The sequence below is a fragment of the Pinus tabuliformis genome, chromosome 8 (genome assembly GCF_031772625.1).
Source record: "Pinus tabuliformis cultivar Carrire ecotype Pingquan chromosome 8, CPIR1, whole genome shotgun sequence".
NCBI lineage: Eukaryota > Viridiplantae > Streptophyta > Pinopsida > Pinales > Pinaceae > Pinus > Pinus tabuliformis.
Window position 1 is genome coordinate 1,119,295,747 of NC_142294.1, and position 25,974 is coordinate 1,119,321,720.

Here is a 25,974-nt window from a genome sequence, read left to right on the forward strand (position 1 = left end):
TGGACAAGCAATTCTCGGTCTTAGAAATAGATCTCTAAACTGGTGGATATGATGCACAGTATGTTGCCTCAGATTCATGACAAACTCAGTCCCAGAAATATTCTCGGTCTGGCAAATGAATGACTGGAACGGTGCTTCCCATCCAATGGATTTTGGTCTGGCAAATAATTCGGTCCCACACCAGATGATATCAGTCTCAACTATTCGGTCTCCAACAGTACACCAGAATTTGGCCTTCAAGGTCTGGTAGTCTTAGTCTACTTCAAGAAATTCATTCTCTATAATGTAACTTGCTCAGGAATGTTAATTCGGCCCTCAGATATACTGAGGAATTCTGCCCCTGTGATCTGGCTTCTTCAGAAGAGGAAAGGTGGCCCTCCAAAATGAATAACCCAGCAAACCATTGGTGAAATTAAACCTCAGAAACCCCACTCCTGGAGAATGATTCGGCCTCAAGCTCGATCTCAGAATTTAAGGATGGAATTCGGCCTCTAATAAATTGTTGAACTTTGCCAGTAATTATGATAAACCCGCCTCGCCAAAGGGGGGCTATTTGGCCCTTCCAAATATGATGCAATTTGGCCTACAGTTCAGAACAATTGGGCCACTGAATAAGAATCAATTTGGTCCTGTTGTCGCTCAGATTGTACAGGCACTGTGACAACAACTCAAGTCGGGGGCTGTCACTTTGATCCCTGACCTCTCCTTTCTGGCTATCTCCCAACCGCAGGCTATGGAAAATAGAAATGCAAGACTTGTAGGCAACTAACGAGTCTGGGAGACACGATTGAATGACCTACGTACTTGGTTGATGTAGCAAGATTTATATATTAGATTAGATTTAGATGTGAGGCAAGTGCCTTATGGAGTCAATTTCTTGCTTTATATCGATTAAAGACCAAGTAACCGGATGAACAACCGCTGCTTAGTGAATGCTTAACTATCCTATATGCTATGCAAGTCCTATGACTTAGGTGTGATGCAAGAATCTTGATTGCTTTTAATTAAATGCCTACTCTAGGTGTATCCCTTGATCTTTATCTATATTGAGCCTAAACTCTAAAGTAAGTGGTAGAGAAAAGTCAAGGTGAAGCAAGCAATGGCTTGGTTAACGACCCCTTTTCTTGAAATCTAACATACGCCGTGCCCTCGGCGCTGCAGAGAATGTGGCTCCAACGACTGCAAGGTCACCGTTTTAAATACTAAAGGGCCAGACTTCTCAAGCAAAGATTGAAAGAGTGTTCCTATCTCTCTATCAACCAAGCTTATGCTTGTAGGTAAATTATTAATGCAAGTCTAGTCTTAGGATGCTAACGCAAGATTATTGAGTGTTTTCTTGAGTTAAGATTGTTTAATTTTCTGTGAGTACTTGATGCTGATTATCTTATAACAAGAGTACTTAACAATAAATTGAAAGACAATCTTAAACAAGACAAAGTGCTAACTCAACAAGTGCCAACAAGATATTGGAGAACCAAAAGATACAATTGTCAAAGAATGAAATACAATGATTCACCAATGTAGAGTTTCACAATAGATATCCACTTAAAACATGACTATAAATCCAATGACAATTAGAGCACTTATCTACTTAGAACAATTAGCCAATGATTCTCAATACAAGATGCCAATTACTCAAGATAGATAACAAGATTATCAATGCAATTAGAAGCCTTCCAAGATAGAATTATCATTCACAAGTAGATATTAACAATGAAACATGAATGCCAATAATGAGAGCACTATTCACCAAGGTTCTTATGCCATTGTGTGAGGAAACAATTGATACCAATATTAGATCTATTCACTTAAGCAATTAGATCACACGATGAATGATATCAATGTGCTTTAGAGAGTGAGCTTATTAGATGTGAATCTATGGCGTTGTAGATCATGAACTCACAAGACAACACAATGTTAGATTCCAAATAATCAATGCTAGCAATCTTCTTCACAATAGCACATAAAACCATGAAATAAAGAACAATTATTATCAATAGAGTGTGAGCAAGGAAATCTCTCATGTAAGTTATGTTCCAATGTTTACCAAATGAGCAATGAGTTAACTTTATGACATCGGAGAGTTAAACCACTTTAGAGCCTTCTAGATGCCAAATACAATATGCATATGTTTACCAAATGTGACAAATAGAAACCCAAGTACCAAACCAAATTTGCCAACACAAGATTTTAAATGCTTTAGCCTTCTTATGATTCAATTACCACTGATATATCAGACATATTATGCAGAGATGACAGTCACCAAAAAACTTGTGGATCTATGCCAAAAATGCTTAAGTGACTTATCAATGTGTTAGATAGTTTACCAATCAATTTTATGCCACTTAGATGTGTTTCTTGTCACTGATGTGAAATGATTACCTTGCTGTAGCAAATGGTGAGGAAACAAGGGTTTAGAGATCAAACCCGTAGGCCTTATGGCCTTGGAGAAACTTGCCCTCTTGCCTGAAATTTTTCCAAAGATTGAACCACCTGGAAAATACAGAATTTCAATCCCATGTCTCTGCAAAGCACACCAATAAATCAGCCCAGAAATTGAAAAATCACCCACAGAGGCAAAGAGGGAAAATTAGGCTAGATGAAGGGGAAACAAGCCCTAGAAGGCTAGACGCTAGGGCTGCCGAGGCCAAGAGGGGTCACATCCAAGGGAAACAGGCCTAATAGGCCTGCTGTCTAGGCTAGAGAAGCCCAATAAGGGTTGCGGCTAGGCAACAGAGGCCTGTCGAGAGGAGGGAAAAGCCCACAAAGGGCTGCCGTGAAGGGATAAAGCCTTTGATTGGGCTTGCGGCAGAGGGCAGAAGGCCTATTTAGGCCCGTGGCTTCAAGGAGCCCTAAAAGGGCCACGACAAAGGGGAAGAGGGTTGCCAAGAGGCAGTGAAGGGAATAGGAGGGTAGCGGAGGACGAAGAGGAGGAAAGGGTGCCGAGGGGAAGGGGAAGGAAGGCACGCCGAGGCCTAATTAGGCCTAGGGGTCCTAAAGGTTGAAGGGGCCTATGATAAGGAATAAAAAGCCAGATTTGGCCTGCGGCTAGGCCTAAGGGGCAACGTTGAGGTCAAGAAGGGTGACATTGGGCCTAGAGGCCCTAAAATTTTTATAAACCCTCACTAAAATTGAAATTTTCTTCATATCTTCAAATTTATCCAATTTCCTTTGATGCTGGCCTTGCAAAATTTCTAGAGACTAGATCTTACCCTCAAGGGCCCAGATCTAGCTCCAACCCAGCAAATTTTCTTGAATTTCACCGGTACAAATGAAAATACAAGTGCCCAAAGCCCTAATATATACAAAATTTCAAAATAAAACCCCAAACCCCAACTAGCTACAAAACAAGGGTTAGAAAAAATTATTCTACAAAAAATTAGTTTACCAAAATTAATTTACAATTTCTATACAAATATACAATGTTTGAAATATTTTTTGAAAAAACATGTTTTATGATAATGACAATGGCTAGATGTATTTCGAAAGATAGATATTAACCACAGTATTAGCTAAGTGAGAAAATCACATAAATTTCTCGAAGTCCAAACAAGGTCAGCCTATGCCCACAGCCTGTGGACTTGGAGCCCAAAGGCTGGGGAACCTGCAAACTCTATATGTTTTCTATAGGAAAACTTGTTAGACATATGGCAAATCAGATCACCTAAGATAAACCGAAAGTCTACCAATAGAATGTTCTTATCACCATCTAATGAATAGACAAGCTTATAAAATTTTAATCACAATATAGGAAAACACATACCCAACACATACCACATGTCAATGAGAAAAAGACACCTTGAACTGTACCCCAAAGTCTTTTATTTTGAAATTCAAACGTTCCCCACAGAACAATGGCTTTACATCAGCATTACAAAATTTTACATCAACCAAAGATTACAATAGAAGCTCAATAACCTTCTATTTATAGAGAAAGTCGCTCCAAGTGGAAAATAACGACTAGTTGGCTTGATCTCCGTCAAAATAATCTCGAATGTTGATAAATACTTGATCATCTTTTTAATCTCTGCTGTAGAAAATGTTTATTTTTGAATAATTTTCGAATTTTTCATTAAAACCATTTTTTATTAATCCAAAAATAATTATTTTGGATTAATTTCCTAAAAATGATTGACTTTAACCACTAAGGTCCAAGGGCTTAATTTCTCTTAAAATATCCAATTTTGCCTTGGTGGGGGACCTCCAAAATTTGACTTACTCATGACCCATGAATTTTTTGGTCATTTTTCACTTGGAGAATTAATTTCTTTAATTTAAATTTTTTGACTCAAAATTAATTAATTTTTTGGCTTAGGATTTAATTTTCTTTTTGCCAGAAAAATTAATTAATTGACACAAGAGGGGATTAATTATTTTTTCACTCTCAAATACTTTAGCCATGGTGTCTGATTGTGAGGGACCATGCACTAAAATATTTTAACATCAAATATTACAATAATTCAATCCTCAAAGGGGGAATACCTGTTCGTTATAGATCCTCAATTAGTTTCCCAATTTTGCAACACAATATGATCTAGTAGACCAAGTGATTTGTAATAAAATTATTTAGCCAAATAGCTTAAATTATTTCCGAATCACTTTTACAAAAGACTCGACTAAGAACACTAGGACTCACCTAAGACTACCAATAAATTTCACCCTAGCTTTGGAGTTTAAGCTGGAGGGAAAAACTCTTCCGATTATCCGTGTTTAGAAACATAGGGAATCGACGAGGTTAAAAAAACCTCCTAGCATGAAATTTGTCACCAGAATCATAGGCTTACCTAGGTTATTACATAATTACACGGTCTTACTAACATCATTTACATTACAACTTGCAGAATTTGGGTTTACAATGACATGATAGATAGTTGACTGATGATTCTGAATTTGAAATTTTTTGTCCAAATGCTTCCTTGGACCTGTGACAAAATGTGTGGAACAAGTCCCCTTTTAATGATAAGCATTTTCCTTTGATATGTTGGGATTTTGTCCTTAAGGATGAGTTAATTTCTCCTCCAACTGAAGATTAAACTCGACCTTCAATATGAGAATTTGGCCCTTTGTCAATGATTAGTATTAGTCTCCCAAATTTGAGCTCAATCTTTGATGGGAATGTTGGATTTCGACCTCCAAAATTTGGCAGCTTCGTCCTCCCAAGAGGTGAGGAATTCAACCTCTACAATATGCTAGATCTCAACCTCTTAGAGGGACTAATTCGATCTCCAATACCCGTAACATGATATTCTCGCAAATAGATTATCTTCAACACTGGAAAATCACCTGCAATAAATCTGGTCTGGCAATTTGTTTTTCGTTGATACTTGAAAAAAATCAACAATTTTTCTTCGGTAAATAGATTACGAATTTTAATCTGTGAACTTGGCTCTTTTATTATTTAGGATCAATACGACAATACGACAAACTTTGGTTTTAACCCACAAGTGGCCAAAATCATGCCCTGATACCACTGTAATATCCCTTTCGGAATATTTGGCTAAAAATACCAAGAAAATATTTCAATAGAAATTTTGCCAGAAATATTAATGAAAAATCCACAGAGAATTCTTATTAAACATCCCAACACATTTTCAATTGAATGTTGCAACTCAAAAATACACATGAGAGTAGTACAAATCTGAACTTTATATTATTATATAGATATAAGATTACATGGATGTAGATGCGCTAGGGACCTCTAAATAACTACTATAATACTGATGCTGGCCTCCCACAATAAACTGCAAATGAAACCAATGCCCAAATTGAGAATCTGAATGATGTTCACTCCAAACTTTAGATATGCTGCAAATCTGACCTCCAATAATACTGCTGAAGCTTTGTGAGATTTCTGGGAGAAATCTCTGCAATGATGGGTTGGGTTTTTGTCCAACTCACGATAGGAAACCCAAGGGTTTTCATCCTGGGGCTTGCTGAAAGCCGAGAACCTCGTTCCCAAACCTCTCCATTAAGAAAATTATTCAACTCCAAGTTGTCCCAAATGATTTGCTTCCCCTCATTTTATATATCTAATGGATCCCTTTCCAACCTTCTAGAAGCACTTTATTTTATTATTTTATTTCCATTCTAGAAGATTCTCCCCTATACTTTATTTAAGTGACTTTTATTTTATTTTACTTAAGTCACTTTTCCCCTTTTAGCCTTTTTCTTCAATTAAACATTTTACCCTTATTTTATTTAATTAGTGGCTAATTAAAGTCACTTTTAATCTAGGAAAATAAAAAATCCGTCTCTATGATCTCTCCGACCACTAAAAGTCACTTTTCACCATCCCATCTTATAGATCTCTTCACTTTTGTTCCAACGAGCTATTACACTAAGGTGTTTAATCAAAATTTCCCCCCAAAATGGCACCTTAAGTGTATTTAATTAAGATATGTTCAACAATAACCTCGTTTTATGGGAATTGTCGGAATGTAGCGAAACCAAGAATAAGCCGTGTGGAATTGACCCTGATGATGAAATATGCCAAGTGAACTTCGTTGGACCCATAAAACTTGCCCAAAACCCACCGGGCCCACTGATATCATGATCTCGTTCTCGTGACCAAGCTGTCACCAACTTTGGAAATCCATCCTAGCCACATTACGAGGGAAACTAAAAATAGGGACATTACATTTGCTGCAAATTGGCCTTCAAAATGAGTTACAATGTAGATGGTGTTATGGCATTCCAACCAATATATGTGGTGATCTGTACAATTAAATAATACATTGGCTTAAAATTGGGCCTACATGAATAATGAGCGAGAGTTAATCTATATATATATATATATATATAGATATATAGATGATGAGAATAGTTATTTACATACAATTGCATATGTTCATTGTATATGGTTATTTGGGGTTATTAGGAGTTCTTCTGTGTAGCTTATCATTGTATATGGTTGTTTTGGGTTCTTCGAATATATTTGGATATAACGTGTAACTTATCACCATTATTATTATTCTTGGGAGTGTGCTCCCATTAGTATTTGATGTACTCGGTGTTTATTTTGCTATCTTGGGTAATGTAGATCATAACAAGTGGTATCAAAGATGGTGTTTCTGGGAGTTGAACCTTCAAGCATATCTTTCATCATTGGAGCTATAATTTTTTATGGGAAGATTCAAATTAATTGTCATTTGATTTTATGAAAAGCAAATGATTTGTATTTTCTCTACTTAAAACTTTAATAAAATTGGCACAAAATTCTAGGACATAATGTTCATACAAGTTGGGGTTTATATCCATCCCTGAAGCTTGCAAAAAATAGTAGGGTGCAATAATTTGAGCATATATTTTGATTTCAAGATCCAAATTTTGTGTGACCTATTTTATTCGAAAGAAGACTTCAGAGGTTGTTGTAGGTTAAACTTTGATTTTTTTTTTTGCACAAAAAACAAGAAGTTACAATCTATACAACTTCGCTTTTTGAGTAATGGCTAAGTATAGTTGGGATTGGTAAATTGGGCATAAGTTCTCTTTGGTATGTCTAATTTGAGTGAGACCAATTGCATTGGGGAAAAGATATTTCATATTGTTGTGGGCTGAAATTTCATAGAAATTCAAGTAGAAATCATGGAGGTGTTGGTGGTGTTACCCACCAAAAGTGGGTAACCCAATAGGAGAAATTTTTTCTCCTACTTTGGACAACCAACTAACAACCCTACATTTGCTCAGTATATGATGATATGCCACATTCCTTCACCATTTACACCGGTCAGACACCTCTTACCATCCAACATTCCTCTTGAAGCAAGGTGGGTCACCATTTGTTAGGTACTAAAACCATTTTGCAATCATGTGATTTTACTTAATGTTTTGGGCATTCTAACATGGATTAAGTGATGATTTGGATGATTGGTCAATCTTGACTGTAAATTTGTTCTCACCTTACTAGGGGATTAGTTTTTGACCCTAGTCTAATGGGACCTCCTATGAAGACTTAGGGTTATAGGAGAGGGCCGAGGCACTACTTGCGAAACTGGGATTGAAGTAGTGTGTCCATAACCTTTCCATACTTATTATGTTTCACCATTCCCTTGATTTCTTGTCCATCCTTTGGGTTTGGTTTCATTGGTTCACTGGGATTGGCACCCTCATATCCTCATCCTCGAGTTTGGGTCAGAAACTTCACCTTGGATGTTGATGCAACTACAAGAAAGGTAAAATCATAAAATGGCTACAGTGAAAGAAAAAGGAAAGTAAAAATGCAAAAGATGGTCGGAATATTAATTAGCACGTGGGAAAAAGCATAGCATGAGCTCTACCCCCTTCATTAGCCATCACCCAGTCCTTGAGCACTAGATGCTCCATCACATGCTAAAGGAATTCTTGCATGTTCCAACCTTGATGAGAGAGAAGCTGACTCATCATTAAGGGGTAAATCAATGCTATGTAATTAAAAGAAAGCTTGGACACTTGAGCTATGCTTTCGATCGAAGCATTATAAAAAAGAAGTAAAAGACACACTAGAGGGGTGGAAAAAGCTGGCCAAGGAAAGGGGTAAATCATTCCTCCACGATTGTTCCCTCCATACATCTATACACTTAGGATGGTGGACCTCCATTTGCTGGTCCCATGACCATGGCACCTTTTCGTGAAGCATTTTCTCTCCGTTGCCACATTATCACAATCACCTATGAATTGAAGGGTTGACCTAGGACATGTGACCTCCCCGTAGGGGCCAGAAGCACCTAATAGGGTTGACGATCTAACCATCCCTAACAAGGTAGGGAACATTTTTATAGGACCTGGGCTAGTTAGATATTTGAAGGTGATCTGAGTTTGAAGTATCATTATGCCCTTGATCTGAGTTTGAAGTATCATTATGCCCTTGATAATTAAGTATGGTCCACTATGATACATCTATGTTCATTGTCCCTAATGATTGGTAACCATCACTTGATTTTAGATGGTTTTGCTAGGTGGTCTTTTACACAAAAACAAAGGCCTTGAAGGCACACTCCATGCCTCCTCTACACATGATGCCTAGGCCGTTCTACATTTCTAGAGAGTAGTGATGACCTCACAGATGCAGCGTTGCCCCTCTAGAGCAGAGCATTGGGCATTTTGATGACTCCAATAGATGATTGACACCTCAGAGCACTCCCAGATGCTGAAACACTAAGCTCCTCTAACTTGGTGTTGGAGATTCTTGATGATGTACCCAACGGACCTAGCATGCCCCCAGGTTGGCCTTGACATTGTTTGATGGGCGTTACTTGATCCAAAGCCTAGATGATGATGGTCATCCCTAGGATGACAAGGGAAGGCTTCTATTACCATTTGGAGCCCCAATGTTGGAGAGAGATTGCATCACGTCATACTTCTAGCCCCTTTGAAGATGATGCAAGGCACCTAGAGCATGGTTTTAACACTTGGAGGCATTTTGAGGCATGTCTTGAGGGCTTCCCCTTAAGGATGGAGTTGATTATGATGATGGGACACCCCCTTAGCCCATTTCATGCACTTTCATAACATTTATTGCCCAAAAAGGGCATGACATCATGCTTATGAGAGTTTTGACCCACATGTGGGCTTTTGTGGCATATTTTTGTTATTATGAGCTATTAAGTTGGCTTGCAACCCACTATCTTGATTCATACTCAAAATTAGACATGCCATAGGGCTTTTAGGCTAATATTTTGTTGTAAAATGGAAGGATAGACCTCATATAAATTGAGGATCCTTCCATTCATTCTATTCATCATCACACTTGGATTTCGACCTCCTCTTGAGAGTTCGACTTAGCCTTCGTGTAACTCGCTATTTGTATGGATGTAATTTTTATGGTGCTCTTGCTATTGGAGATTGTCTTATGTCTTGGAGATGTCTTTTTGGGATTTAAAGAAGGGTTTTTCATGGAAGAATTGTAAGTTTATTGCAGATTTTCATTGTTTTACATGTAACTAGTTATTGCTAGGGTTTTTTTTATCAGGGATAAATTTTTTCTCCTACTTTGGACAACCAACTAGCTAGTAGCCATACATTTGCTAAGTATATGATGATATGCTACATTCGTTCGTCATTTGCACTGGTCTTATACCTCTCACCATCCAACATTCCTCTTGAAGGAAGGTGGGTCACGATTTGGCAAGTACTTCAACCATTTTGCAATCATATGCTTTTACTTAATGTTTTAGGCATTTTAACATGGATTAAGGGGTGACCTGGATGATTGACCAATCTTGACTCTAAACTTGTTCTCTCACCTTACTAGGGGGATTAGTTTTTGACCCAAGCCAGTGGAACCTTTTCTAAGGCCTTAGGGTTATAGGGCGGCACTACTTGGGAAACTTGGATTTAAGTAGCGTATCCTTAATATTTTCATACCATGTTTCACCATTACCTTAATTTCATGTCCATCCTTTGGGTTTGCTGTCATTTTTTCATTGGCATTGGCACCCTCGTATCCTCATCCTTGAGTCTAGGTTGGAAACTTTGCCCGAGATGTTGATGCATCTACAAGAAAGGTAAAAGCATAAAATGACCACAATGAAAGAAAAAGAAAAGTCAAAAGGCAAAATATGGCTAGGACATTAACTAACACGTGGGAAAAATCCGAGCATGAGCTATACCCCCCTCATTAGCCATCACCTGGGTCTTGAACATTAGATGTTCCATCATATAATAAAGGAACCCTTGCATTTCCCAACCGTGATGAACGAGAAGCTGACTCATCATTAACGGCTAAATCAATGCTATATAATTAAAAGCAAGCTTGGACACCTGAGCTATGCTCCCTATCAAAGCATTATCAAAAGGAAGCAAAAGGTGCACTAGAGGGTTGGAAAAAGTAGGCCAAGGAAAGGGATAACTGATGCCACCATGATTGCTCCCTCCATAGATCGATACACTTAGGATGATGGAACTCCATTAGCTGGTCCCATGACCATGGCATCTTGCTATGAAGCATTTTCCCTTCGTTGCCACATTATCACAAACACCTATGAATTGAAGGGTTGATATAGGACATGTGACCTCCCCTTAGGGGCTGGAAGCACCTAATAGGGTTGACCATCTGGCCAATACTAACAAGGTAGGGAACACTTTTACAGGACTTGGTCTAGCTAGATCTTTGACGGTGATCCCAGTTTGAAGAATTATTATGGCCTCAACAATTAAGTATAGTCTACTATGATGCATCGATGGTCATTGCCCCTAATGATTGGTAAATTTCACTTGATTTTGAGATGGTTTTGCTAGGGGGTCTTTTACACAACAACAGAGGCCTTGAGGGTACACTCCTATAGTTAGGGTTTATATAAGTGGAAACAAGAGCTTTCCCCATTACTCCAAGAATTTGTCCTTTAGCTTTTGAAGTAGCCCTAAAGTCTCCATCATCTAAGTAGAGTTAGGCACTGACAACCTTTGTGTTCATCAAAAGCTTTGAAAAACTAAATATTTTTCCTTCTTTTCTATTTTCTAAGCCTTTTAAGGCATGTTGCTAGCGCATTTAGCTAGGGCCAAGTTAGTTTTTAGGGCTCTTGTGGATGAGTGTTTGTGGCAATAAAACCTAAGTCTTACCTTGGTGATCCTTTTTCATGCTTGTGCATGGTAAAACTATCCTTTGGAGGGTGGACCCCGTCCTCTAGATATTTCTATGCCCTATAAACCCTAACCCTAGTAGGCCTTCGACTTGAGGCTTAATTTGAGGATTTGCTTGGTTCTTTGATGATCTTACCTTTTTGTAAACCCTTTCTTTGAATCATATGCACCTAGGTACTCCTTTGTTGGTACATATTAGTAAACCCTAGGTCATATGTGCCCTTAGTAGTCAGGTTCCATGATACACTATTCCTTATTAAAGAGTTTTTGAGCCTTTGTCCATCATTGGGTATCTCCACCTAGCTTATGCTTATATCACCTTGAACCCTATGACGTAGAACATCGTATTATGTGATCATTGGGAAGCCTCCCTTGTGGTGAAATTCCACTAAAGAGCAGGAGTAAGATTGTTGAGGTGATAGTGGCAATCTACCTCATTGTTGTAACACGGTCTAGTATTTGCTTCGTGAGTCCTCTCACACGGCTTGCTAGATTTTGAGGCAACGAGTGGTAAAGCTCATCTTGTAGGTTGGCACCCCATAGAAGGGCCTATAATTATAGATTAGTGTAAATTGGGCATAACTTTTCGTTGATATGTCCAAATTGGGTGATTCAAAAGGCAATTTGTAGATGAGATAGAGTAAATATTTATGGAAAATTTTGGACAAATGTTGCTAGTTGTTATAGATAATTGAGATATTGGATTTGGAAGTCAAAAGTTCTGAAATAGCCTTATTTTGTTGATAACATGGGCAAGGTTTGTAATTCTTCAAAGCTTCTAGTATGAAACAGAGATCAAGTAGAATTTGAAGAATTTCAAAGGAGACAATACGATCCATATTTTCTCAGTTTCTGACCTTCATACTTGTGTCATAGAATAAGTAACATTGGTTATACATTAACGTTTAGTTTTGTCTACAAGTTACTAACAAAGAGCAAAAAGGGTCGACTTTTTTTCACTAGAGAATCAAATGAACCTAGTTTTGAGTAATTTATAATTTATTGGGAATATGATTCTCCTTCGCTTTGGAGGGTATTCATATATGGTATTATTGATGGAAAAGCCTTTACTTGTTGCAAATCTCTTTGATAGAAAAAACATTAGTATTTCTAGGTGACAAGTTTGAAAAAATATACTTGTAAAAATAATAAAAAAACAAAAATTAATACAACAAAGTGTTGAAATAATTTCTAAGAGAATTAGATTAGACCAACTCTAATTTCATGGAAGAAATTATGAAGAAAGATAACAAAGTAGCCAAGTTGCAAAATGAAAGCAAGAAGTTAAAGTTAGAAATTGTGAGAAAGGTCAAAGGAATTGCTAGATTACATAACTGAAATCAAACACAAGTTAAAGAAGCTAAGAGATTAAAGGAAGAAAAAAACATCATTGATTTGTAGATGGAAAATGTAGAGAGGACAAGGAGAATCAAAGGGAAGATTTATAAGAAGGTTTAATAAGCTATTAATATTGATGAAGTCTAGTTAAAAATGGAAGCCATGATAGAATAGGAAGAAAAGAAATTGGTGGATAACATTGCACTTCAATCATATATGAAGAAGGAAGAGAAGATAAAGGGAAAATCACTAAAAGATGCTCAAAAAAGTTGGTATCTTGCTTGAAGAAGTAAAGTTTAGAATCGAAGACCACAAGAAAACAATTGATGATTCTCTCGAAGATAAGTGTGAATGAAGAAAAAACGTAGACGATGGAATGTGATATAATAAGATGGAAGAAAAAGTGAAGATAATTTTAAAGATAGAGAAGCAAAGAAGACAATACTTTGAACCATATCTAGTTCTTGATTACCAAGAAGGTTTATAGATAGATAGAAAAGTGCACATTGTCAAGCTAGGAGGTAACTCCACAATGCGAATTGTGATTTTGCATTAAGATTGCTCATGGATATATACATGGAGGGAGAGACTCTTGGGCTTCACCTCCCAGTGTCTCTTCATATTCCTATTCTCCTTATTTACTATTTACACTATTTTACATATATTCACCCAATCCCAATGATTAGGTGTCAACATTCCCCCCCTTAATCTGAAGGGATGTTGGTGAGTCCAAGCATCATTCTGAATCTTTTGAATTTTTCTCTTCCAAGAGCTTTGGTGAAGATGTCTACAATCTACTCATTTGTGGAACAATGGTGTAGATGGATTGTCTTGGCCTCAACATGATGTCGAAGCAAATGGTATTTTGTATTGATGTGCTCTGTTTGATCATGGAACTTTGGGTTCTTGGCCAACTTTATTGCAGAAGTGTTGTTAATCATGAGTGGAGTTGAATGCACTTGTTTCACCTGCAAATCTTCCAAAATTTTCTTGAGCCACACAATTTCCTTTGTTGCTTCAACTGCTGCCACATATTCTGCCTCTATTGTGGAATCTGCTAGAACTGATTGTTTGCGTGACCTCCAGGAGACGGCTCCTGATCCAAGACTCATAGCATAATCTGAAGTAGATACCCCAATTTCTTTATCTCCATCAAAGTTTGAATCAGAGTATCCAATCAAGCTGAAGTTTCCCACCTGTGTATACTTGAGTCCAAAGTCTTGAGTTCCGTTCAAGTACTTTAAAACTCTTTTTGCAGCAGACCAATGCCCCTCACAAGGCTTTTGCATAAACCTGGAGAGGATTCCAACACCAAATGAGATGTCTGGTCTCGTAGTAGTTAGGTAGTTGAGACTTCCTACAAGCTGTCTATACTTTGTTGCATCCTCAAATTCTTTTCCTTCAGTGGATGTGAGCTTCAAGTTCTGGTCCATTGGAGTAGTCAAAGGATTGCACTAAGCCATGCCAAACCTGTTCAACAAATCTCCAATGTACTTCTTTTAAGAGAGAAATATAAACTTCGGATGTTGATTTACTTCAATACCAAGATAGTAGTGAACACAACCCAAGTCAATGATTTCAAAACCTTTCCTCAATTCCTTCTTTATGGATGCAATGTAGCTCTCATTGTTCCCTATCATCAAAAGATCATCTACATACACCACAAGATATACAACTGTTTTGCCAACTTTCTTGACAAACAAAGTTGCATCATCAAGATCATAATGTTTGAAGTTTAGTTTCAGAAGATGTTCAATTAAGTTTTCATACCAGGCTCGCAGTGCTTGCTTGAGGCCATACAAGGATTTCACAAGCTTGCATACTTTGTGTTCTTGGCCCTTCACAACAAATCCTTTTGGTTGGGACATAAAAACATTCTCTTTCAGATCTCCATTCAAGAAAACAGTTTTTACATCCATTTGATGGACTTTCCAACCGTTTTGAGTTGCCAAGGCAAAGAGTGTCCGAATGGTAGCCCATTTTGCTGTGGGGGCAAAAGTCTCCTCATAATCGACCCCTTCCTTCTGTGCAAAACCTTTTTGCCACAAACCTGACTTTGTGCTTGTCAAGTGAGCCATCAACTTTATACTTGTTCTTGTAGACCCACTTGCAGCCAATTGGTTTGGTTCCCAATGGAGGATCAACCAACTTCCAAGTGCCATTCTTTATCAAGGCATCATACTCCTTTTGCATCGCTTCTTTCCATTCATCATGAGAAGCGACTTCTTTGAAGGAAGTTGGTTCAAAATCTGTAGACAAATTCAGTTCACAATCATAAGAAACATCCATATCAACAGGTGAATCAGAATCATCTACATCACCTCCATTTTGCCTGGTTGAATTTCTTGTTCCTGTCTTTCCAACCTCATCAGGATGAAAACTTTCAAGTGTCTTTGTCAACCATTTTGGAGGACCTTTCTGAGATGGCCCAGGCTGCTCAGTTGACTGAGTTGGGACCGAATCAAGGTTGAGTCTCCTAATTCTGTCAATCACATCACTGAAATTGTCATCAGTGGTTGGAGCTTCATGTGGGGGAGAGAGTGCTTCAAAAGAAGATTCCACAGATTGATCCAGTATAGGAATCCCCCCTTCAAGATGTGGAATTTGATTATCAAATTCTTGAAACGACTTTGCATGTACGAATCTATCCAAGCGATCAAGCTGCTGCTCAACATTGTCAGCCTTCGAAGATTCAAGAAAGATTACATCTCTAGATAGAACAAATTTCGTATTAACTTCATCATAGAGACGATATGCTTTGGAGGTATTTGAATACCCCAAGAAGATACAATTACGACTCCTTGCACCAAGTTTATTTCTCCGTTCCTTAGGTATCAAGGCATAACAGGTGGAACCAAAGACCCTGAGATGCTTTATCGAAGGAATGTGGTCATACCACATTTCATAAGGAGTCTTGTTTCTAATAGCATTAGAAGGACATCTATTCTTTACATACACAGCACATAGAACTGCATCAACCCAAAACATCAATGTTACATTCTTGAAAAACATCATGGAACGTACCATATTTAAGATTGTCTTATTCATTCTTTCAGCTACTCCGTTCTGTTGGGGATTATAAGGCACAATTGTTTGATGTTTGATCCCATGCTGGTGACGATAGTTTTCAAATTCATTTGAAGTGTATTCTTTTCCATTATTAGTGCGAATAGAGCCAATATGAGATTGTGCATCAATTTCAATCCAAGGATGAAAGTTATTGAATGTTTGAAAAGCATAAGATTTGTTCTTCAATAAATAAACCGAACACATTCTTGTGTAGTCATCAATAAATGTCATCATATATTTATTTCCATTTGCAGAAGAGACATGCATTGGGCCACACAAGTCTGAATGAATGAGTTCAAGTTTTCCATGTGCTCTGGAATGTGATTCATGAAAAGATTGTTTGCTATGCTTTCCTAGAATACAAGCATCACATTGCTTAAGTTTCCTAGGAATTGTAGGCAAACCAGTAACACCAATTTTCTTCAACATACGAAGGTTGTCATAATTCAAGTGTCCAAATCTAGCATGCCATAAAAGACTTGATGGAAATGTACCTTCATCATAATGAGAACTGTATGAGAAGTTTTGTGCACGAGCAGAGGTACCTTGTAGCTTCAGAAGTCTTTCTTCTTCTATCCCCGTCATGACAAGTGAGTGATCTGATGCTTTTCTGACCTCAACCTTGCCATCAAACATATGAATGGAGTGTCCTTGCTGGCGGATGTGGACCAAGGACAACAAGTTTCTCCTCAGCTCCGGGAGATATAAAACATCATGTAGAAGAAAGTTTGGAAGACCAGGCAATTTGAGCCTGATGGTTCCAAGCCCTGATGGCTTGAGTTTTAATTTGTCTGCAAAGTACACTGCTCCATCAACATTGTTAGTAAATTCTTCAAAAAAATCTCTTCTAAAAGTCATGTGGCAAGTTGCCCCTGAATCAAGCAACCAATCATTTTTCCAAGAAGCAAGTGAAGCATTAAACAAGTCTTCAGTTACTCCAATATTACAATGTGCCACAACATAATGAGTAGATTTAGGTGCTTTATCTTTCTCTTTGTCATGGGTTTTACCTTTGGTTTCATTTCTTTCTTGCTCAATTCTGTCCCAAGGCAATTTACACGTGGATGCATCATGTCCATCTCTATTGCAACGTATGCAATGAATATCAAACTTATCTCCTTCGAAATGTCTGCCCCCTCTGCCTCTAAAATTTCTTCTTCCTCTTCGCCCACCTCTTCCTCTAGAAGAACCTTGAGTATGATTCTTCTCTCTATGTGCAAGACACACAACTTCTTCAGAAGGCATAGGGGCTGCTGTCTTCCCAAAAGCCTTCTCTCTCTCAGCAAACTTTTTCTCAAGGGAGTCAAAGGTTATCTCCTTGAGGTTTCCACTTACTTGCAATGAATTAAGATAATTTGAATAAGTGGGATATAGTGCCTTGACATAAGCTATAAAAGGAATGTCTATTTGAACACCATTGGTTTTGATATCATGCATAATAGATCTTACTTTTGATGCTCAAGCAAAAGGATCATCATTTTTCAGTTCAAGACTGAACAATTTAATCATCAATTGGACAACTTTAAGTTTAGAGCGTGAGTCATAGAGTTCCTTCAACTTCTGTAAGGCTTCAAAAGCATTTGAAAATGGTGAAATATGGCGACTCATCTCTTCATTTACAGATGCTGCAATCAAGGCATAGGCCTGCTGTTCTTGTTTTCCCAAATGGCGATCTCCTTATCTGAGGTGGGCTTGGCAGGCTCATTATCTCCTTCTCCTACACAAACTCCTTTCCACAACTCATTAAAAAGGAGAGTGTGTTTAATCTTCCTTGACCATTCTGGATAGTTCTCTTTTCCACAGAGGACTACTCCAACAATAGATATCAATGAATGCATCTTAAACACTGTCTACTGTGTAAAAATATACTCTGCTGCCAATATATAAAAATTTGCACTTCTAATGGTAAAAAAATGTAGTTTTGGTTTAAAATTGTAAAAAAAAATGCGCTCTGATATATAGGACAAAGGTAATACTTTGGGGAGTTGTTACTTGAGGGCTAATACTTTGGGGAGTTGTTACTTGGGGAGTTGACACATGATCATCAACATTCATTGAATTAAAATAAGGACAATTATAGATAAAGATTCACTCAATAACCAATGATGATAACAAATTCAAAAGGCTATGGGTGTGTGGATTTAAAGGTCGAATAATCACATGAAGGAAAATAATTAAAGGTCATGACTCATTACTGATAAAGATGTCTAATGGATGGATGTATGATCAAGAATGGAGAAAATTCAATACCAACTTATGTTGAAGATTGTACAAATGGGATTTCATCTTATGCTTTAGGGATGAAGCATTTTAAGAGTGGAGGAAATGTTTTGGCACTTTAGCCAATTTAAATTGTCACTTGTATAATTACTAGTAGGTCGTCTTGAAACTAGGCTTGCGTGAGTAATGAGCGAGAAATAGTACTTATAGCAGATGAGTATAGTTATTTATACAAAATGTTTATATTCATTATATATGGTTATTTGAGATTATTACGATTTCTTCTCCTAATATCTTAGCAATTATTGTGTAACTTACCATCATTGTTATTCCTGGGAACCTTGCTTCCCATATATATTTAGTGTACTTGGTGTTTATTATGTTGTTTTGGATAATTTGGATCATAGCATATGGATCCATAAGGAAAAATAAGGTGATGTTGGCAGCAAAGGATATTCACAACCAAAAGGGATTGATTTTGAGATGTTTCCCTATATTTGGAAGACAATCAGGTTGGTGTTAGCTTTGGTAGTGTAATTTGGTTGGAATGTCCACCAAATGGATGTGAAGAGTGCGTTTAGAATGGACTTTATGAAGATGAGGTGTATATGACTCAATTGCGGGGTTTGAGGTGAAAGACAAGGAACAATTTAGTTTGCAAAGTAACGAAATCACTTTATAACTTGAAGGAGATGCCTAGAGCATGGTACTTGAATATTGATGAATGTTTGATATTGAATGGATTTTAGAGGAGTGTGTTAGATGCTAATTTGTATAAAATGTTCTTTTTAGTGACATGACATAATTTGGAATGCTTAAGCCTTCATAGTTGCTAGTTTGACCCCTCTCCGGAGGGTGTGGGTAGCTTGGTAGGTTGTGTTTGGTTTTCTTGCTTGTCAATTTGAAGGACCCCAAGATGCAAGGGATTTGGTGTCACAAATGATTTGGATGTCCCCATCTTTTGAAGGTTAGGTCAGTCTTTTGTTTGTCTTCTTTTGGAAGGTTTTGTGGGATTAGAAGCATCATGAGTGGTATACTTGATGTGATATTAACTGGTGCCAAAAACTCATTGGTTTAGACAAATATGTTTTGGAGGGTCTTTATCACCTAGTCTAACTGTGAGACGCTTGTGACCTTTTCCAATAATATTTTTCGGTCGATTTTGTCCAAAATCTGGTGTGGATTTTTTGGAATGGTAAGCTTGAGCTTTGTGATCTACACATTTCAAGTTTCCCAAGGGTTTTTGAGGATGATGAATCCATTTGTGCATGCAAAAACACATTTTGAACAACAAAATTACACAATCTCATGAAATTTTTTATCTTTGGATTTTGACAAAAAAGGTAAAACCATCTGATGGTTAGACTGCTTTGAGTCTTAATTGTTTGATCCCTAAAATGTAGCAGTATGGATTGGGTTGATTTTGGAGGAATTGGAGATAGAGGTATTTGAAGCCCTTTTACATTTATGTGACCAAGAACCTATATGAAATGGTGAGGTATTCCTTTGACATCTTACTTGTTTGAACAAAAAGTTGGGGGTGGACCCTATAATATAATATAGTTTATTTTAATATCAAACATATGAACACAAAAAAAAGTAGGTCAATGGGACTAAAGGAGTACATCTAGTGTATGTACAAATTGGGTATGTGAAAGCATCTGCTAGATTACTACTAAAAGTGGGGAAATACAAAAAAACTACGAGTCTAGCTAAGAGAAGATATAAACAAGGTGCAAGTGGAAGAAATATGTTGGAAACTAGTGAGTCTTTGTGTTGAACAAAAGAGAGGATGTCAAGAACTGTTGGAACTAGCACTGGCTATTGAGGACAAGTGAGGGGATCATGGTATAAATTCCCCATTGGAATCATCAATAATTGTGAAAGGGAAATGCATTGGTAGATGATATCCTCTAGGGAGTGGTTAGGGTTGAGAAGACTTGGCTAGGTATCCCGAGGGGAACATAAGAGTGAGGAAGCCCAACTATCCCAACATGATGCATGGAAGTCTATGGAAAGGATTTATGGATGGAAACCTAGCTACTCAAATGAACTGAAGGTGTACTATGTTGGAGTATGGGAGCTCAACTTCGAGGTTGTTTAGAGCTGATTTGTTTGTTAGTTTGGTGGTGTACGTCCTATGTCCTGAAATGACAACTCCTCGTGGGTCTTTAGGAGGTTGATCAACCTCCCAAGAAGGCCGATCAACCTTTTAGGGGAGGGGGTTTCTAGGAAACCAAGGTCACATTGGTTTGGAATTTAAAATGTCATGGGTTTGTTCCTGTTGCTTGTTTCCCTGATCAGACAAGATAATTGGGAAGTAAGATGCGATCATCTTGAAAGAATCTGTTTGAGGTTGACACATATGGATCTAGATTTGTTTTCAAATGATTCCCTCATGAAGAATGCAAGCCATCTCTAGTTGGGGTAGCAAAAAGAAAAATGAAAAAACAAAAAGATGCAAGTATTGCTGCATTCGGAAATCACACTCCTCTTTAATCACAAGATGTGGGGTTGGCTTCTACTCTAGCAAGGGTTCTGTCAAACACAGGCTCCATAAAATTGGTGTGACAGATGTCAATAAGAGATCAAGTGCGAATGATCTCAAAGGGATGATGAGAATGACATCTGCCTTCAATAAGAAGGCAACAAAGGAAGCTCATTGCATTAGAAGGAAAACATTAGTAATAATTAGGCAAAATCTTGAATACATCGAAAAGGGTTAGAAGAATGATGCAGATTAGATCTGGTGAAGAAATCTTGGAGGAGAAGAGTTTAAAAGAAAGAGCCAAAAGAAGAAAAAGCCTATTCAAACCAGCCACACTGGAACAAGTGCAGAAACTATATAAGGGCAGGCTTTTCCACAAAAGTTAGGAAGTACCTAATCTATTGGGAGGAAGAGGAAAACAGACAGAAAGGAGAAATGTATCATACATAAATATGGTGCTTAAAAATCTCAAAGAGGACGTTGACATGTATGACCCAAGGTCCGCTAGAGAAAGTGGGACAGGTGGGGGCAAGGTGAGGTATTCTCTCGACCATGAGTTGTTGGGTGAGAATGGTTTGATCCAATCTTCTTCTCATTGAAATATGCAACGAGCCTACTTGTGCTTGGGGATCATTGAGTTTATTGTGGATTCTTTGGGTTGAATGCATTGGTTCTTGTTAAAGCAGTAGCAGTGTTGAACATTAAAGTTAGGAGCCATTAATGTTTATGTCACAATATATGGTGAACATGTGACCAATGCAATACAATATTAATATTGATGTTAGAGGTTAGGTGGTTAAACTGCCTAACCAAGTAGGGGTGCCATAAATAAGTTAGATATGATGAATGGTGTGTGTGTTGGAGATGTAAGGATGCAACTTTATCAACAAATATTTTATGTTCTGTCTGTTATTGTCTTCCATCTATATGTGTGCCTTGACCATATGGCCCTGATTTTGGTTCAAGATTATTCCCTTGAGAATTTTTTGTTTGTTTGGATCACTCTATGTTTTCTGATGATCGGGAGATTTTCTCTGACCTCCAGGAAACTCCCTCTCAGTTCAAGTACTACTTGTGTCTCTAAACTTCCATGCTGGATCAGTGTACTGCTACGTTTGCTGTCATTAATGATTTTTCCTCAGCAAAAAGATGCATTTCTGTAATAAATATCCAACTTACAAATGTCTTTGCATGTTTAGATAGATACATGATGGATTTGACTAAACTGATAAAGAATCTTGGCATACTAATGAAAGAGATTTAAACTGAAGATTGACCTCATCAGCGGAGAGGAACTTGCTGTAATAAAAGCTTGAAGACCTAAAAGCTGTCTTTCTTAACTTCTTGATGGTGAATACTATATAGGATATACAAATCTATTAAAATCTTTCTTCTATTTCTAACAACAAAGTAAAAGCTGCCATGTTGTGATCATATACGTAGTTTCTTCTGTTTGAATTCAGTTCAATGTCCAGCTGGTTTTTTGGCATTGTTTCCATTTGTGTTAAATATGAAGTGCCTTTCCCTATTTATCCCTTGATGCAAAACCCTACTTGTATGCAGTTTTTTTCCTTCAGCAATGGCCTCAATTCATTACTGCATCTCTGCATTGGCTGCTGCTACTTATCACAGTCGAGGTAATCCATCTCAAGAATTGTAAAATCTCTACATTGGCAACATTGTAAACCAAGGGTTGAATTCCTTGTGTCTGGTGTTGAGGAATGAATATGCATTATGTAGGTCTGTGTAAGAGATATGAAATGCAGATCTTTGCACATAGGTTGGTTTGTTTGACAATTTACCATATCGTTAATGTTTTGGGAATTCTATGGAGAATTTTGTCCTTGCACTGTCAAGGTTCCATGTGCAATTTTGAAGCTGCAGTTGTTTAGTGAAATCTTTAGAAATTTTGATGTATCTCGTAAATTTTTAATTCAGCTGGAAAAACAACATTTAAGTTATAGCCTAGAAGCACCACTTGAACTGAAAAATGGTAGCAACATCAGGTTCAAATGGGCATGCCATACACATAATGCAGTGGGGTTTCTATCAACTACTGAATGGCCACACATTTGTGATTTGTTAATGGCCTGCCATAATATCCATGTAGAAATAGATGCCTTTTTTAATTAACTAAAGACAAACTTTATTAACTTCAAACATGCTTATTTGACTGAAAGCAACAAACGCTGGGGCCTGCGGTGGACTTGTTTAAGAATGAGCAACTTCAACTGTCTACTAGTAGTTTGGAACTTTAGAAAGGTATGTGGTTTAGGATTTATATGAGACGATTTAAGAGGACCCAAGAAGGAAAAAAGAGAATTTTGGATTTAAAACTACCGCCAAATATTTGTGATGCTTGTTTTCTTGAAGTAGATCCTCAAGAGTGTGATTTCTTGTGTTTGTTAAAGATGGTGTAATTAAAATCTCACGTTTGAGAACTTAAAGAAAAACATTGAAGCATTTTTAAATCAAATATACACACTTTTTATTAGTATAAATGTTGCTTACTGATCAAGTAACCTATTCTCAGGCTCAAAAGCCAGGGCCTGACTGACACTTGCACAGGGATCAGCTGCCTTTAGCTGTCTAGTAAATCTAGTTTGGACATTAGAAAGTCATGTAACTCAAGAAATTACACTTGAAATATTGGTTTTAAATGTTGAGCTAAAACAAATGATTCAATCTCTCTGTTTGTCTTATGTTTCATTTACTATTGCTTAAGATAATTTGACCTATCTCTTCAAAGTTCACAATTGGGTTAACAACTTGATACATATTTTATTATTAGTCGCTGCACATATGGTATTTTCTATGTTGTCGTGTTTGCAGGGCATAATGATTTGATACTTAAATTGATACTTTATTTTCCTTTGCAGTTACAACATGTTGTCGTGCTACAGCTGCATTATCAATGCTTCGAGAGAACAAAGGTGCGTTTGACCTTGTCATAAGTGATGTTTATATGCCAGATATGGATGGCTTCAAGCTCCTTGAGCAAGTTGGACTGGAGATGGACTTGCCGGTCATCAGTAAGTACAACTTAAATATTTTCATGCAAATAGGTATCAATCTGTTCTCTGTTCATCCTTTCAGGGAATCTTCAATTATTAACTTGGTATGTGAGGTGCAGTGATGTCAGCAGATGGAGGAACAAGTACAGTTATGAAAGGAATCAAGCATGGGGCTTGTGATTACTTGATAAAACCTATACGCCTAGAGGAACTTAAAAACATATGGCAGCATGTCATTAGAAAAAAAAGGAATGAGCCAAAGGATTTTGATCTTTCTGGTAGTTTTGAAGACAATGATAGGCATAGAAAAGGATCTGATGATGTTGATTATGCTTCCTCAGTAAATGAAGGAACAGATGGTAATTGGAAACTTCTAAAAAAGAGGAAGGAAGCCAAGGAGGAGGAAGATGATGGAGAAGAGGACAATGACGATCCATCTGCCTCAAAGAAACCACGGGTGGTCTGGTCTGTAGAGCTCCATCAACAATTTGTCAACGCTGTGAATCAGCTGGGAATTGATAGTAAGTGTTATTACGTTACTTGTTCCATAATAGCATTATAGAAGTTTTTTCAAAACCTGAAATGGATAGTAATTGTATTAAAGGAAATCTGTGATTGCACCATACAGCATAATAATACAATCTAGATGGAGAAAGTTTGAAACAAGGTATTGAAAAATAACCAAAAATCTGTAGAGATCACCAGCCAACTGAGCTGCTCAACAGTTTTTTCCACAAAATCAAAAAGCTTGCAACTATATAGCTTAATATACTGGCCTACTAAGAGTGCTATTTCGTAAAACATAAAAAAACTGATTTTTTTAACAAAAAGCATGCCCACTATGGGCCTCCTGTCTGGCATCTGCATTGGGTTCCAGAACTGCATTCTTATAATCCATCTCCCCTTGGTAACTGTTTCTTTCTCATCAACAGCTGCTTTGACGCATCCAGTAGAAACTTTTGGAGGAGAGACCACTAAATAATAATGCCTTGCCAAACCCAAATCAACTGAAACTGCATGTTATGGTCAGCAGTAAGCTTCTCAATTTGCTTGCCTTGAATGGCCACCCTTTCCTCCAGTTCTGCATTCCTGACTAGCTGATCTACAAGCTGAGAAGACACTCTGTTTTTTAGGTAAGAAATTATTGCTTGGAGATCCTCTGATTGAAGCACGAGTCTCCTTTGAACCTGTTGGATCTGCTATTTAGTATTTTGCAGGGTGCACAATGGCTAGTATGATGGTGCCCCTCCATTCTAGAAAGTGAACCAGAGCCAAAACAACTCTAATTACTTTCCCCCTGAACCCGGAGCTGGCTGTTTCATCCACTACGAAGGAGACCCTGTGATCCAGAGTCTCAATGATGCCTGTATACAAGGCAAAAGTGTAGAATTCCTTTGTAACAATACCACTGTTATACCAACATTTTCTGAGTGTACTTGGTATGTTGTCTTTGGGAGATTTGGTCAAACATTTCATGATGAACACACTGTAGGTGATTTTCATAATTTTTGTTTTTCATAACAGTCTAAACAATGCTTCAACATGTGCCAACAGGCTTCAAAACATATTTATACTTATATCAAATCCATAATTGAACACATTACTGATACATGATAATAACATCCGCAGAACAGCCTTATTCATAAAAAGAAATTGAATACACAGTGAACAGATCAGAAGGATTGAACCTGGGATTGAGTGGCTATCAACAGTAATGGGTATATATATATATATATATCAGTCTACTTGAAGAAACTTCCCAGCACTTTGATTGATAAATACGCTACCCAGGTATCAAAGTAACATTCCAGAATTCCAAGGTGTGGCTACACATTCAGTCTAGCAAGTCTCTAGCTGATATGTATTACATGCATTTAACTGTCAAGCTGCCCAGAAATGTTTAAAAGCTAATATACAGGACCAGCAACATTTACCCTCATGTAATAGCCCAGAAATGACAAGGTTCGTGGCCTTTGTGGGTAGCAAAAAGCCTCTGCATAGGAGATACTCCCTCAAGCAACATGTACAGCCAAGCAAGCAACAAATCTTGGCCGTGTCCAACTCGCACCAGCAAAAGACACTAGCCCAGACTCCAACAAAAATGCAGCAGAGAAACTCAAGCTTATTTCCTTGGTATTTTGACCCTGTACAGCAGTCAAACTTGGCGAGAGAATGAGCAGCAACTTGGCCCTTGAGCTGGGTATGATTTCGACATCCTTTTTGACTGGAAACTCGACCAGAGACAAGCTCAGTAACACACAGGCCACTTTAGCACAGTTCGACCTCCTC

At 37.6% G+C, this 25,974-nt stretch overlaps 1 protein-coding gene across 2 annotated transcripts in view; it reads left to right on the forward strand.

Annotated features, from left to right (window-relative positions):
* Positions 1-25,974, forward strand: part of LOC149239261 (uncharacterized) — a 147,799-nt gene that overhangs the window by 36,753 nt on the left and 85,072 nt on the right. The window contains exons 2-4 of one of the 2 annotated variants that reach the window (XM_089373373.1): positions 22,235-22,308; positions 23,551-23,703; positions 23,805-24,206. In XM_089373373.1, the coding sequence (XP_089229499.1) occupies positions 22,251-22,308; positions 23,551-23,703; positions 23,805-24,206 (613 nt within the window). In that variant the 5' untranslated portion in view covers positions 22,235-22,250. The remainder of the gene's footprint in view (positions 1-22,234; positions 22,309-23,550; positions 23,704-23,804; positions 24,207-25,974) is intronic. The other variant, XM_089373372.1, reaches the window with a different exon arrangement.